This window comes from Synchiropus splendidus, chromosome 9, assembly GCF_027744825.2.
Source record: "Synchiropus splendidus isolate RoL2022-P1 chromosome 9, RoL_Sspl_1.0, whole genome shotgun sequence".
Classification (NCBI taxonomy): Eukaryota; Metazoa; Chordata; class Actinopteri; order Syngnathiformes; family Callionymidae; genus Synchiropus; species Synchiropus splendidus.
In genome coordinates this window covers 25,357,232-25,373,276 of record NC_071342.1, presented here as the reverse complement: position 1 = coordinate 25,373,276, position 16,045 = coordinate 25,357,232, and the positions used below count along the sequence as shown (strand labels likewise).

Sequence of the window (16,045 nt, the reverse complement as noted above, 5' to 3'; positions counted from 1 at the left end):
GTGAGTGAGTGAAGGAGTGAGTGAGTGAGTGAGTGAAGGAGTGAGTGAGTGAAGGAGGTGAGTGAGTGAAGGAGGTGAGTGAGTGAGTGAAGGAGGTGAGTGAGTGAGTGAAGGAGGTGAGTGAGTGAGTGAGTGAGTGAGTGAAGGAGGTGAGTGAGTGAAGGAGGTGAGTGAGTGAAGGAGGTGAGTGAGTGAGTGAAGGAGGTGAGTGAGTGAGTGAGTGAGTGAGTGAGTGAGTGAGTGAAGGAGGTGAGTGAGTGAGTGAAGGAGGTGAGTGAGTGAGTGAAGGAGGTGAGTGAGTGAAGGAGGTGAGTGAGTGAAGGAGGTGAGTGAGTGAGTGAAGGAGGTGAGTGAGTGAGTGAAGGAGGTGAGTGAGTGAGTGAGTGAGTGAAGGAGGTGAGTGAGTGAGTGAGTGAGTGAAGGAGTGAGTGAGTGAAGGAGTGAGTGAGTGAGTGAGTGAAGGAGTGAGTGAGTGAAGGAGGTGAGTGAGTGAAGGAGGTGAGTGAGTGAGTGAAGGAGGTGAGTGAGTGAGTGAAGGAGGTGAGTGAGTGAGTGAGTGAGTGAGTGAAGGAGGTGAGTGAGTGAGTGAAGGAGGTGAGTGAGTGAGTGAGTGAGTGAAGGAGGTGAGTGAGTGAAGGAGGTGAGTGAGTGAGTGAGTGAGTGAAGGAGGTGAGTGAGTGAGTGAGTGAAGGAGGTGCCGAGGTGACAGCGCTTCCCTCTCCAGGATCAGTGGGCGGCGCTGGAGCGACTGGCTGCTCTGCGAAAGGCTCGTCTGCAGGAAGCCTGTAACCAGCACCAGTTCCAGGTGAGAACCAAACTCTACCTGCCGGATCCCTCCGCAGCGTCTCTGAACCCGCAGTGTCCCGGCAGGCGGATGCCGACGACATCGACACCTGGATGCTGGACGTGCTGCGGATCGTCTCCAGCGTGGACGTGGGCCACGACGAGTTCTCCACCCAGGCGCTGGTCAAGAAGCACAAGGACGTGGCCGAGGAGATCGGCAGCTACAGACCCGTCATCGAGGCCCTGCACGACCAGGCCAAGCTGCTGCCGCCCGAGAGGGTCGACTCGGAGGAGGTCAGAGCGCCGAGCGCGCACACGTTTGTCTTCCTGTCTGAGTGAGGACTGTCATGAACATCACCCTTTCCCCAGCCTCTCCCCCTGAACCTAACCGTCTCACCTGGCACCTGGCTGAACTGCACCTTGACCCTGAACCAAAGTAAAACCCAGTGATAGTGACTCAGCTGTTTTGTAGTTTTCACCCTCAAACTGAGGCTCGACGCAGTGAGGGCCTCACATGTTTTATCTCTCTCTCTCTCTCCTTGTGGGGACGTTGTGAGGTTTCTTATCGACATCACCCTTTCCCCAGCCTCACCCCCTTCACCATCAGCTCCAGGAAGTGCACACCAGTATTTTGACGTTTTCACCCTCAAAACTCGATGTGGATCGATGTCCTCATAAGATCAGTGTCTTGTTTGATTGGTCCACACAAGAATATTAATATGTGCGCACACACACACACACACACACACACACACACACACACACACGCGCGTTTGTGTTTCTATACCCGTGGGGACATTACGAGGTTTGTCATTGACATGATACTTTCCCCTGGACCGAACCCTCCAGAACAAATGGCTCACCTGAAGCAGGAGTCTGAACCAGACTGGAGCCTGACTATCGTCACCCAGTTATTTGGAAGTCTTCATCCTCAAATTGGACCTGTGGGGGTGGTAAAAGGTCCCCACGAAGACATCAGGTCCCCACGGGGATCGTGTGTTGTCAGGCCCCCCCCCCTTTTCTCCGGAGCAGCTCTCTTCCTCAGCGATTGTCCTGAAACTCGATCGAGATGTTGCGGCGCTTTAATTGTGAAGTGTGAAGAGTGTGTGCGAGCTGGCGTGTGCTGCGGCCCTCACCTTCTGCTGCCCGCCTGCCGTGACCCGCAGGTCCGTGCTCGGCTGGAGGGCATCGAGGAGCGCTACAAGGAGGTGGCGGAGCTGACGCGGCTGAGGAAGCAGGCGCTGCAGGACGCCCTGGCTCTCTACAAGATGATGAGCGAGGCCAGCGCCTGCGAGGTCTGGATCGATGAGAAGGAGCAGTGGCTGAACAGCATGGAGATCCCGGAGAAGCTGGAGGACCTGGAGGTGGTGCAGCACCGGTCAGTGGCCCGCTCGCGCCTCCTGCTTTCTTTGGCTACACCGCCACCTGCTGGTGATCCATCCACCGCACCACCACAGACATGCCTCTCCTCAGTTTGAAGGAAACACTGGAGTGTGAGAGTTGACTCAGACCCTTCTGGTTCTGCAGCTCTTCACATCCCAAAGTGCGATTTCTACCTGAGCTCCTGTGAGATGGTGACTGTCGCGTCCGTTCTCACCTCCAGGTTCGAGAGCTTGGAGCCGGAGATGAACAACCAGGCGTCCCGGGTGGCTGTGGTGAACCAGATCGCCCGGCAGCTGATCCACAGTGGACATCCCAGTGAGAAGGAGATCAAGGCCCAGCAGGACAAGCTCAACACCAGGTGAGCCATCGGCCTCTGTGGCATCAGCGCCGGTTCTGATGGGCTCTGTGTCCGTGAGGGCAGGTGGAGTCAGTTCAGAGACCTGGTGGACCAAAAGAAGGACCTTCTGAACTCCGCGCTGGGAGTACAGAACTACCACCTGGAGTGCAACGAGACCAAGTCCTGGATCAAGGAGAAGACCAAGGTGCCCCCCCCCCCCCCCCCGAAAGGGCAGGCTCCTCTGACCCCTGACCTCCCGCAGGTGATCGAGTCCACCCAGGAGCTGGGGAACGACCTGGCCGGTGTCATGGCGCTGCAGAGGAAGCTGACCGGGATGGAACGCGACCTCGCCGCCATCGAGGACAAGCTGGGAGACCTGGGCAAGGAGGCGGAGCGTCTGGCCGGCGAGCACCCCGACCAGTCCCAGGCCATCAAGGGCCGCCTGGCCGAGATCACCCGGGTGTGGGAGGAGATGAAGGCGAGTCAGGGGGACGTGAGGGGGAAGCGAAACCGTGGCTGCGGCGAAAGCTCTGAAGTAGAAGCAGTCAGTTCACACGCCGGCGTTTCCTCTTCAGGACACCATGAAGAACCGAGAGGAGTCTCTGGGCGAGGCCAGCAAGCTGCAGCAGTTCCTGCGGGACCTGGACGACTTCCAGTCCTGGCTGTCCAGGACCCAGACGGCCATCGCCTCCGAGGACATGCCCAACACGCTGGCCGAGGCCGAGAAGCTGCTGACTCAGCACGAGGGCATCAAGAACGAGGTGCGCAACTACGAGGAGGACTACCAGAAGATGCGGGACATGGGCGAGATGGTGACCCAGGGCCAGACGGACGCCCAGTACATGTTCCTGAGGCAGCGGCTGCAGGCGCTGGACACGGGCTGGAACGAGCTGCACAAGATGTGGGAGAACCGGCAGAACCTGCTGTCGCAGTCGCACTGCTACCAGCTCTTCCTGCGGGACACCAAGCAGGCCGAGGCCTTCCTCAACAACCAGGTGAGAGCCGGCCTCCCCGCTCAGCCCCTGCGCCGGCCCCTGACGCCCCTGTCCCCCGCAGGAGTACGTGCTGGCCCACACCGAGATGCCCTCCACCCTGGAGGCCGCCGAGGCCGCCATCAAGAAGCAGGAGGACTTCATGACCACCATGGACGCCAACGAGGAGAAGATCAGTGGCGTGGTGGACACGGGCCGCCGCCTGGTGACCGACGGCAACATCAACACCGAGCGGATCCAGGAGAAGGTGGACTCCATCGATCAGAGGTGAGCGGACCTTGGTGCCGCTGTGGCGGAGAGCAAAACGTGAAAAACCACGCCCGACTCCCAGTGTCATCTCACTGGTTTACATTCCATTGTGTTTCCACCCAGCAATTTGGCCGAATATGATCCAAATTCACAGATTCTCAAACCTTTCCCAACCCTATTTTGGCCATCGCGGTGGCCACATTAGTTTACCGCCGTAATCTCAGGGTAAGTGGCGCCACTGGCGGCGTGGAAGCCGCTGTTGATGGACGTGTGGCGCTGGTGACAGGAGGACAGCGCAGATCAGTTCCACACTTGACACACTCCTTCACTATCTAACCCCCTGCATCCCAGCGGCGAGCCCAGCCACACACGGGACTTTCAGAGTGAGCGCAAAAGAGCTTCACAGGGATGGGAATTCCAGTCGCTCACTACAGTGAATCAAGCCACGAGCCTGTTGTCTGAATGAATGAATGTTGTGGTCTGGCATCAATATATGAAACAAGATGGAGACACCAGGCTGTGCACACCATGGCTGGTAGTGAGGGAAAGGCTCACGAGCAACATGGTTTAAGTATCATTATTAGGATTCTTTTAATGACTGAGGCTCAGCCCAGTGAATCACAGTGTTACCATGGCAACAGTTACTGACTTCATGTCTGTTGACCTTTCTTGCTTGTTTATCTGTTGTTGACCAAGCCATGTTGGTACAAACAGATGTTTACAGCTGTGTTTGTGACAAAGCAAGTTGTTAGTTGTCCGTCGTTGACATGGTGTGCGGGGAGGGGCGGGGTCATGGGTTGGGACGCCCTGGTGGAGAGGACATGTCATCACGGCTGCTGCGGCGAGGAGGCCCAGCTGTGCAGACAGACAAACCCGTGAGCCGCGCCTGACGTTCCCTTGGTGACGCCGACCTCAACCGAGTCCTGAAAATCCCGGGCAGCGAGCGGGGGAGGCTCCAGGGCTGCTGCCGCCGGCTGAGCCAGCCCCAGCTCCCGGACGCCGTGTCCTGCTGAGAATAGCTGTCCAAACTGAAAGTGGACTTTGATTTGACTCTGATAGTTGTGTGTCATGAAAGGCTGGTGAGCACAGCTCAGAAGAAGTCTGGCTGTGTCGGGGTCACACTTGAGTCAGGGCTCCTTGCTCTCCGCCCTCAGACACAAGAAGAACCGTGCTGCGGCCAGCGACCTTCTGGCCAGGCTGAAGGACAACAGGGATCTGCAGAAGTTCCTTCAGGACTGCCAGGAGGTAAAGCCACCAGACTGAGAAGAGAGCAAGATGATCCACGGCCACGGGACGTGTGAGGTGATGCTCTCCTGCTCCTGCTGTCCTCAGCTCTCCCTGTGGATCAACGAGAAGATGCTGACGGCTCAGGACATGACGTACGACGAGGCCAGGAACCTGCACAGCAAGTGGCTCAAGCACCAGGCCTTCATGGCAGAGCTGCAGTCCAACAAGGAGTGGCTGGACAAGATCGAGAAGGTCAGTGTCGCCGGCCTGAGCTCCTCCTCCAGGCCCTGCCAGCACTCAGGCCTCGCCGTCCTGCCGGGTCCTGCCGCATGTGTCGAGGTTTCCACCTGTGTGTGTGTGTGTCCAGGAGGGGCAGATGCTGATGGCGGAGAAGCCAGAGACGGAGGCCATGGTGAAGGAGAAGCTGGCCTCCCTGAAGAGCATGTGGCAGGACCTGGAGTCCACCACTCAGACCAAAGCCAAGTGTCTGTTCGACGCCAACAAGGCCGAGTTGTTCACCCAGAGCTGCGCCGACCTGGACAAGTGGCTGCTGGGTCTGGACGGTCAGCTGCAGTCGGACGACTACGGCAAGGACCTGACCTCCGTCAACATCCTGCTGAAGAAGCAGCAGGTGAGTGGGAGCACGCTGTCCTCCTCAGGCCAGACCTCGGCTGAATCAGGAGCTTTGTTTTTCCACTTTCCTGGTGAGAAATGTTGCCTGATGCTGGACTCAGACTTCAGCAGGAGGAACCAGGGCAGTGTCAGGTGCTGAGAGTGGCTTTGGGACGCACGGTGACAGCAGACTGGATTCACTCCTAATCTGAAGCGCTTTTCTTTCTGTCTAAATCCAAGTGAAACAAGTTGAAGTGGCAGTGTGTCAGCCGGCCTGAGGTCAGAGTCTCTGGCTGTTCCCTGCAGATCCTGGAGAGCCAGGTGGAGGTGCGTCAGCGGGAGGTGGACGAGCTCCGCGGCCAGTCTCAGGTCCTCAGCCAGGAGGGGAAAGGCTCAGAGGAAGTGGACGGGCAGCGCATCAGCGTGGAGAAGAAGTTTGTGGCGCTTCAGGATCCGCTGAAGAAGAGACGCGACAATCTGATGGCCTCGCGAGAGATCCACCAGTTCAACAGGGACGTGGAGGACGAGATCGTAAGTGACAGGCGTGTCGGGCGGTGAGGCTGCCCACCTCAACGCCACCGTGACCTGGACGTTTGTCTGCAGCTCTGGGTGGAGGAGCGGATGCCTCTGGCCACCTCCACCGACCACGGACACAACCTTCAGACCGTCCAGCTTCTCATCAAGAAGAACCAGGTCAGTAGACGGCAGATGGCCTGGGCTGACCTGGCCTGACCCCAGCTGCTGCGCCACCCCCTGCAGACCCTGCAGAAGGAGATCCAGGGCCATCAGCCGCGCTTCGACGACATCTTCGAGCGCAGCCAGCACGTCCTGAGGGAGGACAACCCCACCGCCGCCGCCATCCGCCTTCGCCTGGCTGAGCTGCAGTCGCTGTGGGAGCAGATCCGCAAGGAGACGGAGAAGCGGCACGCACGGCTGAACGAGGCGCACGAGGCGCAGCAGTACTACTTTGACGCCGCGGAGGCTGAAGCCTGGATGAGCGAGCAGGAGCTCTACATGATGTCGGAGGAGAAGGCCAAGGTGAGTGAGACCACCGAGGTCAGGACAGTTACGGCTGGTTTGTTTTCCTTTCCCATTCACTTGGTTTTTAGAGCGGGCGGGCTGCTTTTCAGTCGCTGTAGTCGGCTGTTTTTGGCCTCCGATATGAGGTGTTGGACCAAAAGGTGTGGGAAGAGGAGGCTGTTGGCCGGCGACACGGCCGACTGGACAGCTGTGGTGACAGCAGCCCAGATCCAGATGCCTCCTGATGACAGGAGTACACACCCAAGCAGAGGACAACTCTCCCACACCTTCACTTGCTTTTCATCAGTCTTGCAGACAGTGGACGCTGGTTGTGGTTTCCTAAGTCTTGGTCAGTTTTGGTTGACCTTGGTGACCTTGGTGACAGGACGAGCAGAGTTCAGTGGCCATGTTGAAGAAGCACCAGATTCTGGAGCAGGCGGTGGAGGACTACGCCGACACGGTCCACCAGCTGTCCAGCACCAGCCGGGGCCTGGTGGCGGCCGAACATCCCGACAGGTGAGTGGAGCCGGCGGCGCGGGAGCCGCGCGCGGATGCTGACGGATGTGGTGTCTGTGCAGCGAGCGCATCGGCATGCGTCAGTCGCAGGTGGACAAGCTGTACGCCGGCCTGAAGGACCTGTCCGAGGAACGCCGCGGCAAGCTGGACGAGCGCTTCCGTCTCTTCCAGCTCAACAGGGAAGTGGACGACCTGGAGCAGTGGATCGCCGAGCGGGAGGTGGTGGCTGGATCCCACGAGCTGGGCCAGGACTACGAGCACGTGACGGTGAGCCCCGGCCGGGTCAGGTGACCTGACCCTCGCCTGACCCGCCTCTTTTCAAACCACCCCGCAGATGCTGCAGGAGCGCTTCAGAGAGTTCGCCCGCGACACCGGCAACATCGGCCAGGAGCGCGTGGACGCCGTCAACCGCCTGGCCGACGAGCTGATCAACGCCGGCCACGGCGACGCCGCCACCATCGCCGAGTGGAAGGACGGCCTCAACGAGGCCTGGGCCGACCTGCTGGAGCTGATCGACACGCGGACGCAGATCCTCGCCGCCTCCTACGAGCTGCACAAGTTCTACCACGACGCCAAGGAGATCCTCAACCGCATCCTGGACAAACACAAGAAGCTCCCCGAGGAGCTGGGCCGCGACCAGAACACCGTGGAGACGCTGCAGAGGATGCACACCACCTTCGAGCACGACATCCAGGCGCTGGGGACGCAGGTGCGCCGCCGCCCGTCCCTCCGTGTGCGCGCCCCACTGACGCTGTGTGTGTGTGTTCTCAGGTGCGGCAGCTGCAGGAGGACGCCGTGCGCCTGCAGTCGGCTTACGCCGGAGATAAGGCCGACGACATCCAGAAGAGAGAAGGAGAGGTGAGCGGACCTTCATCTCTCACCCACTGAGGGTGTTTGGTGAACGATGTTGAAGCGGCAGCTCTGTCCTTGAGGACTGAAGCTTCAGAGGCAGCGTGGTGAGCCAGGCTCTCTGCTGGAGCGTCGCCACACCTGTGTTCCAGTGAAGCGCCAGACCTTCCTGTTGCGTTGGCCTGGTTCGGGCTGTGCTGCGTGTCTGTGGTGCAGCAGAGTCTTCTGAGGTCACGGCCACAGCTGTTGAGTGGAGACTTGGACACGTCCTGGGCAGCGTCTGCAAACCCTGAAGGTGGACTTGACTTTGACTCGTGATGACTGGACTGACTCCTGTTTGGAGTGTGACTCGTGATGACTGGACTGACTCGTGTTTGGAGTTTGACTCGTGATGACTGGACTGACTGGAGTTTGGAGCGTGACTCGTGATGACTGGACTGACTGGAGTTTGGAGTGTGACTCGTGATGACTGGAGTTTGGAGTTTGACTCGTGATGACTGGACTGACTGGAGTTTGGAGTGTGACTCGTGATGACTGGACTGACTGGAGTTTGACTCGTGATGACTGGAGTTTGGAGCGTGACTCGTGATGACTGGACTGACTTGTGTTTGGAGTTTGACTCGTGATGACTGGACTGACTGGAGTTTGACTCGTGATGACTGGAGTTTGGAGCGTGACTCGTGATGACTGGACTGACTGGAGTTTGGAGCGTGACTCGTGATGACTGGACTGACTGGAGTTTGGAGCGTGACTCGTGATGACTGGAGTTTGGAGTTTGACTCGTGATGACTGGACTGACTGGAGTTTGACTCGTGATGACTGGAGTTTGGAGCGTGACTCGTGATGACTGGACTGACTGGAGTTTGGAGCGTGACTCGTGATGACTCGACTGACTTGTGTTTGGAGTTTGACTCGTGATGACTGGACTGACTGGAGTTTGGAGCGTGACTCGTGATGACTGGACTGACTGGAGTTTGGGGCGTGACTCGTGGTGGAGTTTGGGTGGGAAGAAGATCCGGGCCTGGTCCTGTACCTAGAACAGAGCTGTGGTCCTGTCAGCCCCACTGTAACCACTGGTGATGATGCTGATGCTGTGTTTCGATGGCCTGTGTTTCCCTGCATCGTTGGCAGAAGAGAGAGGCCGAGGTGAGACTCTCCAGCTTCAGCTTTGCTTGACTTTGGCTGCAGTGTCAGACCTCCAGACTAAAATGCCGATGGACTGTGCCATTTTAGCTCTGCAGCTGGCGCCCTCTCTGGGGGAGTAGCAAACTCTGCGGCTCTGTTTGGTCTTGTTCCTGGAGTGTCGTCCAAGCTCCGCCCACCCGCCCGCTCTTCAGAGGAGGAGGAAACAAACCTCTCTGGAGTTTGCTGCTTCCCGCGGAGAGCTGTTTGGAAAGTGGTGTGAGCGTCGCCCATGAGCTTTTCCAAGCGGCTTGCAGCTGCGGGACATGCAGGGCTTCCTGAGAGCATGGAGCTTTGTCTGCGTGTCCCAGTGAAGCCGCCGGCTTCTGCACTCACGTCCTGCTCATTGTCCCCCCATGAGGAATGCAGGCCCAGATTGAAGCCTGGCAGTTGAGCGATGCGCCTGAGGGGGGCAGTGTTGAGTCTGTGCTCCTGCTCATGGACCGTGTTCAGTTGGTCTCCTTCCTCCAACGTGTAGACCCGTGTTTAGAAACCATGAGGACACTTGGTGTCCGTCTGTGTGAGAGAGAGAGAGTGTGTGTGTGTGAGACGGCGAGTGGGCGTGGCCCCTGGACCCACCCAGACCTGCGGTGGCAGTGAGCGAGTGAGAGGAAGCTGGGCAGGGTCACGTGACGGCCCTCCCCAGGGTCAGGGGTGGGCGCGGCTGAAGCCGGCGTGCTGAAGGTGTGCGTCCTCTCAGGTGCTGGAGGCCTGGAAGAACCTGCTGGAGGCGGTGGAGGGCCGGCGGGTCAAGCTGCTGGACACCGGAGACAAGTTCCGCTTCTTCAGCATGGTGCGCGACCTGATGCTGTGGATGGAGGACGTCATCCGCCTGATCGAGGCGCAGGAGAAGCCGCGGTGAGCCCTGGCCACTCGCCGCCTCTGTGGCCACGCTGCTGACGGGGCTTGTGTCCGCAGTGACGTGTCGTCGGTGGAGCTGCTGATGAACAACCACCAGGGCATCAAGGCGGAGATCGACGCCCGGAACGACAGCTTCACCGCCTGCATCGAGCTGGGCAAAGCTCTGCTGGCCAGGAAGCACTACGCTTCAGAGGAGGTGTGACGCTTCACTTCACCTTCTTCTTCACCGTCGTCCCGCGGGAAATGTGTCCGGAGATGGAGGCAGGCCACATTGGGTCACCAACCGTCGCCCGACTGAGCTAACGTGACGCCCCGCTCTACGCGTCTAAGGCTGTCAAAGTTTGGTCCCTGGTTCACAAGTTGGCTAAAAAACCGGATCAATTGTGAAGGGAGACAGAATAGTTGTTGGCATGGAGCCAGCTGAGGCAAAGAATGTCCAAGGTTTGTCTGGAAACTCTCCCAACGACGAGGCCTTTGGCCTGAATTCCAAGTTGGTCTCAAAAGACACGGGAGATGGTGGTCCAATCCAAATAGTCCTTTGAAAGAGATGGATCCTGATCCATTTCTGCCACGTTTTCAAACAAACACATTTTCAGCAAGTAGCGAAACAGCTGAGTGTCAGTTGCTGGAGGGGGCTGGGAGGAGCGGGCTGCGGCCCGAGGGGGGTCGAAAGGTGCAGCTGATGCGACGTGTCCTGCTGACCGTTTCAGATCAAAGAAAAGTTGCTGCAGTTGACGGACAAGAGGAAAGAGATGATCGACAAGTGGGAGGACCGGTGGGAGTGGCTGCGGCTGGGTAAGGTGCCGCGGCAGGCTGAGTGAGGCGTGGCGCGCGTCTGACCCCCCGCTGCCTGTCACCCAGTGCTGGAGGTGCACCAGTTCTCCAGGGACGCGGGCGTGGCCGAGGCCTGGCTGCTGGGCCAGGAGCCCTACCTGTCCAGCAGGGAGATCGGTCAGAGCGTGGACGAGGTGGAGAAGCTCATCAAGCGCCACGAGGCCTTCGAGAAGTCGGCCGCCACCTGGGAGGAGCGCTTCGCCGCGCTGGAGAGGCTGACCACGGTGAGGCGCCGCAGAGCCGGCTGACTCCGCCCACTCTGACCCTGCCTGTGTCCAGATGGAGCTACTGGAAGTGAGAAGAAGGCAAGAGGAGGAAGAGAGGAGGAAAGTGCCGCCGCCGGCTGCCGCAGACGTTCAGGACCGGTGAGTGAGGAGGCCCCGGGTCGGACCCGCCGTCGGCTTCGTGCAGGAGCCTCCTGCTCCCTCTCACTGCTGCTGTCTGTCTGTGTGTGTGTCTGCAGGCAGGGGGAGCCGGTGTCCCAGAACGGGCTGCCGTCAGACCAGGAGTCGCCCAGGGTTAGTTACCGCTCACCTGCCTACCAGCACTACAGCAGCACCCTGCAGGGCCGCAGGGCCGCCGCGCCCTGACTCTCTCTCTCACACACAGTCACACACAGTCACACACACGCGCACACACACACGCGCACACACACACGCGCACACACACACGCTCACACACACGCGCACACACACACGCGCACACACACACACACACACTCGCGCACACACACACACACTCACGCACACACAGTCACACACACTCACACACTCACTCACACACACACACACACACACTCTCACGTGACGCTCTGTGGCTCCACCATGTTTGGTTCCCTCCACTGGCTCTGGAGCTTCATTGTGCTGCTCTGGTTTCACCGCGGTGGTGCTTCAGTGGTTCAGATCTGGATGGAAGTGTGTGAGTGTGTGAGTCCTGAACGTTCCCTGCCCTCCCCTCACTTCCTGTCCCCCCCCCTCTCTCCCTCAGCTCGACCCCCCCACCATCATCTCCCCGCAGCTGCTCGTGCTCCTCCTAGTGTACGTCATGATCTATCGACTCACAGTGTGGAGCGCGACCTCGTGACCCCACAGACCTGTGGTCCCAGAACGCAGTCACATGACCTGCCTGCCCATGTCTGACCCCTGGCTTAGTTATCGAGCTTCTGAGGGACGCGTCGGTGGCTGAAGCTCCCTGAGTTAATAAACTCCGCCCCCTCCTTCTCTCTGCTCCGTCACTTGGGTTCCTCCTCTGAGAAGCTGCAGTGAGCTGCTCCCTTAGTTTCCAGCCTGCTGTGAGTCACTCACTCACCCGCTGCAGCCGCTGACGTGAAACATCAAACTCTCCAACATAAACGCTTCACCGTCTCTTCGTGTCATCGCTGACACACTCGCTGAGTGTGTGTGTGTGTGTGTGTCCGGGTGTGTGTCAAGGGCTGTGTGCGTGTCTCCATCCATCCATCCATCCATCCATCCATCCATCCATCCATCCATCCATCCATCATCCATCATCCATCCTCACTGGTCCCCTCCCGCCCCATCTTTTGCTCTCGTGTTGTTCTCATGGTGTTGTATCTCGGTTGCTCGGTGTGTGTGTGTGTGTGTGTGTGTGTGTGTGTGTGTGTGTGTTGCATGACGGTCCCCACTAGGCCACTCAATAAACCCAGCAGAACCAGCACCTGTCGTGTCTTCATGTCTGCCTGTTGTTGAGTCTGGGAGGCTTCTCGTCCACACCGTGTGTCTCCCTGCTGTCATGGCTCAGCTCTTCTGTTGTTTTTCCAGATGTGACATTTGCTCTAATCCCAGCTGGGTCTGGGGTCCAGGCCCCAGTCGGGAGGGGGAGCCGTGTGTTAGCGGGTTAGGAGCGGCGCCACCTGTCTGCAGGCTGCGCCGCAGCAGGTCTCACTGTTGAGCGAGGAGCTCGGGTCACGTGACCCCCAGAGACGTGACTCCTCCCACGTCGCCCCCTGCAGGTTATTGCAGTGGTCTATCAAACCCTCAGCCTTCCACTGAAGAGCACTTTCATAGGAAACAAAAGTCCTCCCATCACATTTTCATTTCTGGTGTCGAAACGTGTCGTAATTCAAAGTGGAGTCAGCTGTGCGGCGTCAGGGGAGCGAGTCTTTGTTGCCATGACGACGGGTTGGTTGCGTGGCTGCTGTGGAGCCAGACCCAGGAAGCACTGCCCGTGACCCAGGTGGGTCCGAGCGCTCCAGAAGAGTCCGGCTGCTGAGGACCCGCCCCCGAGCCGCCCTCACCAGTAAAGCCTTCCAAGCAATGTCCTTGAGATTGTTTGAGACTGGATGCTGCGGCTGCTGTGTGGGTTTGCTGTGACTCGGCTGCATGTCGGAGCCCAGACCCGGGTCGCTCCTGCCGCCTTCTTCTCGCTCAGCCTCCTCTTTTCTAATCCTTTGGTTTTCGAGCGGCTTTTCATTCCAGCGGCTCCTGCAGCTGCTGCCGAATGAACACATGAGTGTGTGAGTTGCAGTGAAGTGTCTCCGTTCTCTTCTGTTCTGTCACAACTGCTCTTCCTGACTCTGCCTCTGCATGTCGCTGTAGCTTCTGCATGTCCCAGTCCTGTGACTCGACTCCTGACTCGTCACGGACCCCACTGCCACCTGGACTGACCCTTGCATCTGCTCTCCGCCTGACTCCATGTGACTGACCTGACTCGCGCTCTGACTCGTCCAAGTGCTTCTCTGGAGTCAGAACTCCAGTCTCCATCCCAACTCTTCGACTGGAACGGCGACTCACCAACTGACCTGGTCTGAGTGCGGGTGTCTCTCTCTCTCAGCGCGTGACTGGTCTTCACACCACAGGCCTGGCCTGACTCGTGCTCTGACTCGTCCAAGTGCTTCTCAGGAGTCATAACTCCTCCTCGCTCTGAGACTCTGACTCCCCCTCACCCGCCAACTCCATCCCGACTCCTCCGACTAGACCGGCGACTCACCAACTGACCTGGTCTGAGTGCGCGTGTCTCTCTCTCTCTCTCTCAGCGCGTGACTCGTCTGTGTCTGGTTGTTTGCAGGAAAACCTAGAAGGGGCGGAGCTGAACGGGGTCTCTGAGCCGAGTCCGGCAGGTTCTCCGGGAGCGAGTCGGAAGGCCAAGGCGAGTCAGGCGGCCACTCTGCCGGCCAAGTCTCAGCCGGACTCCCCGACGTCTCAGCTGGAAGGTTTTCTGCACCGCAAACACGAGTGGGAGGGGCACAACAAGAAGGCCTCCAGCAGGTGCGTCGGCGTGGACCCGCCGGCTCTGGACCTGGCGCTGGCCGCTCTGTGACCCGGCTCTCTGCTGCCCCGGCAGGTCGTGGCACAACGTCTACTGTGTCATCAACCAGCAGGAGATGGGCTTCTACAAGGACCAGAAGAGCGCCGGCCAGGGCGTCCCGTACCACGGCGAGATCCCGGTCAGCCTGAAGGAGGCGCTGTGCGAGGTGGCCCTGGGATACAAGAAGAAGAAGCACGTCTTCAAGCTCAAGTGAGAGAAGCCGCCGCTGGGAAGCTGAGGCCCCAGAGCCGTGAGTTCTCACCGCGGTGCTGTCTCCTCCGCAGGGTCACGGACGGGAACGAGTATCTCTTCCAAGCCAAAGATGATGTGAGTACTGGGCGGGACGCGCCGTCACGGCGGCGCTCAGCAGCCACTGACCACTGCGCCGCTGCTCTCTCTCGCCCCCAGGAGGAGATGAACACGTGGATCTCGGCCATCTCTGCTGCCGTGGCGGGCGACAAGCAGGAAGTGACGCCCAGCAGCCACAGCACGCCGGCGCCGGGCGCCCGCGCCCAGACGCTGCCGGCCGCCGTCGCCACGGTGACGGCCGAGTCCAGCCCGGGCAAGCGTGAGAAAGACAAGGAGAAGCGCTTCAGTCTGTTCAGCAAGAAGAAGTAGACGCGCCCCCCCGCCTCCCCCTTTTCCCCTCACCCCCCGCTCCCCCTCCTCTCTCTCTTCCCCTCCTCCGGTGCTGTTTGGGCCTCGTCCCTCGTTGTCAATCAGAAGGCGTGTGTGTGTGCGTGTGTGTGTGAAGCCTCCCAGCTGGAGTGGGTCAGAACCTGGTGGTCCCATCCTCACACATCAGCCCGTCTTCAGCATCAGCGCGGCCAACGCTCCAGAGCCGAGGTTGTGGCGCCGTCCTCTTCCTGCCTCTGGCTCCGCCCACGTCACCACCCCAGAGGACCGGCCGGACCGCGCTGCTTCCAGCTGTGTACAACTTGTGTGTAACAAGTGAGCGTGTCCAGACGTTTCCCAGTGGAAGGTTGAATATAAAGGCATTTGCTGGAGCGCCGCTCGCCGCTTGCTTGTTGGCTTCACTCTCTAGAGCCCGAGGCTGCGCTCAGGGGCCGGGGGGGGTCATGACCCGGACCCCTCCTCCTCACGGTCTCCTGACGTCTGCTGCGTCCCTCCTCCTTCTTCTTCTTCTTTTTATTTAATCGCTACATTTCTCGGGCAAGTGAATCAGTATAGTGCGCATTCCTCTGTCACCGTAACCATAGTAACCGACATATTGCACAATCAAACGCCACGGTGGGGCGGGGCTTGCTGGGCTGGGGTTTGTAGGTGAGTTAGTCACGTGACGTGGACCGGGGGTCACCGCTAGTTGGATTCTGCACCTGTAGACTTCTCCCCCTCCCCCCTCTGTTACATATGTGCTGAAAGCCATTAAACGCTTTTAAAACAACCTGCGCTTCTGTGCTCTGTCCTCACCGCATGAGCTGCCGCTGCGTCCGTCTGGTAAAGGACTTGAATCAATGGTGTCCTGGAGCGGCCGCGCGGACACAGACGGAGCCGCGCCACTGTCGCCTCCTGCTGGAGGGAGGTCCGAGATGAGTGACGTGCGAGCCAGCCTCCACCCCCTCGCTCTCTGTGGCCACCTCTGCCGGCACCATCCACGGGCTCGTGGTTCCGACTCATGAATGACAGGAAGTGAAGCGGCGTCAGATGGAGACGAGCTGGAGAGCCTCGCGCGGGGCGGCAGCGCTGTCATGACGCTCCTGCTCGACTTCAGCACCGTGGACAGCTCCGCTCGCCCGCGCGCTCCTCTCCTCCTCCGCCACACGCACTGCCCAACTCCAACTCCCACAATCCCCTGCGCGCCTTCGTTCTGCTGCCGGGGCCCTTCTCGCCAATGACGCGTGACGTCACCAGTCACAGAAATCGCTACTGTCCGAACGGAAGGGAAGACTTTCACTTTCAAAATAAAATAAATCAC

General features: G+C 59.3%; 1 protein-coding gene across 2 annotated transcripts in view; it reads left to right on the top strand.

The window, feature by feature from the left end:
• sptbn1 (spectrin, beta, non-erythrocytic 1) overlaps window positions 1-15,434 on the top strand; it is a 48,498-nt gene extending 33,064 nt beyond the window's left edge. For both annotated transcript variants that reach the window (XM_053874315.1, XM_053874314.1), the window contains 28 exons: window positions 725-805; window positions 871-1,077; window positions 1,950-2,161; window positions 2,387-2,524; window positions 2,588-2,708; window positions 2,766-2,981; window positions 3,079-3,498; window positions 3,560-3,762; window positions 4,899-4,989; window positions 5,077-5,223; window positions 5,339-5,602; window positions 5,890-6,114; window positions 6,187-6,276; window positions 6,343-6,621; window positions 6,989-7,119; window positions 7,182-7,386; window positions 7,454-7,828; window positions 7,891-7,977; window positions 9,851-10,008; window positions 10,069-10,207; window positions 10,722-10,806; window positions 10,873-11,069; window positions 11,125-11,210; window positions 11,309-11,363; window positions 13,870-14,069; window positions 14,146-14,319; window positions 14,394-14,436; window positions 14,518-15,434. In XM_053874315.1, the coding sequence (XP_053730290.1) occupies window positions 725-805; window positions 871-1,077; window positions 1,950-2,161; window positions 2,387-2,524; window positions 2,588-2,708; window positions 2,766-2,981; window positions 3,079-3,498; window positions 3,560-3,762; window positions 4,899-4,989; window positions 5,077-5,223; window positions 5,339-5,602; window positions 5,890-6,114; window positions 6,187-6,276; window positions 6,343-6,621; window positions 6,989-7,119; window positions 7,182-7,386; window positions 7,454-7,828; window positions 7,891-7,977; window positions 9,851-10,008; window positions 10,069-10,207; window positions 10,722-10,806; window positions 10,873-11,069; window positions 11,125-11,210; window positions 11,309-11,363; window positions 13,870-14,069; window positions 14,146-14,319; window positions 14,394-14,436; window positions 14,518-14,727 (4,839 nt within the window). In that variant the 3' untranslated portion in view covers window positions 14,728-15,434. The remainder of the gene's footprint in view (window positions 1-724; window positions 806-870; window positions 1,078-1,949; window positions 2,162-2,386; window positions 2,525-2,587; window positions 2,709-2,765; window positions 2,982-3,078; window positions 3,499-3,559; window positions 3,763-4,898; window positions 4,990-5,076; window positions 5,224-5,338; window positions 5,603-5,889; window positions 6,115-6,186; window positions 6,277-6,342; window positions 6,622-6,988; window positions 7,120-7,181; window positions 7,387-7,453; window positions 7,829-7,890; window positions 7,978-9,850; window positions 10,009-10,068; window positions 10,208-10,721; window positions 10,807-10,872; window positions 11,070-11,124; window positions 11,211-11,308; window positions 11,364-13,869; window positions 14,070-14,145; window positions 14,320-14,393; window positions 14,437-14,517) is intronic.
• The last annotated feature ends 611 nt before the right edge of the window (window positions 15,435-16,045 follow it).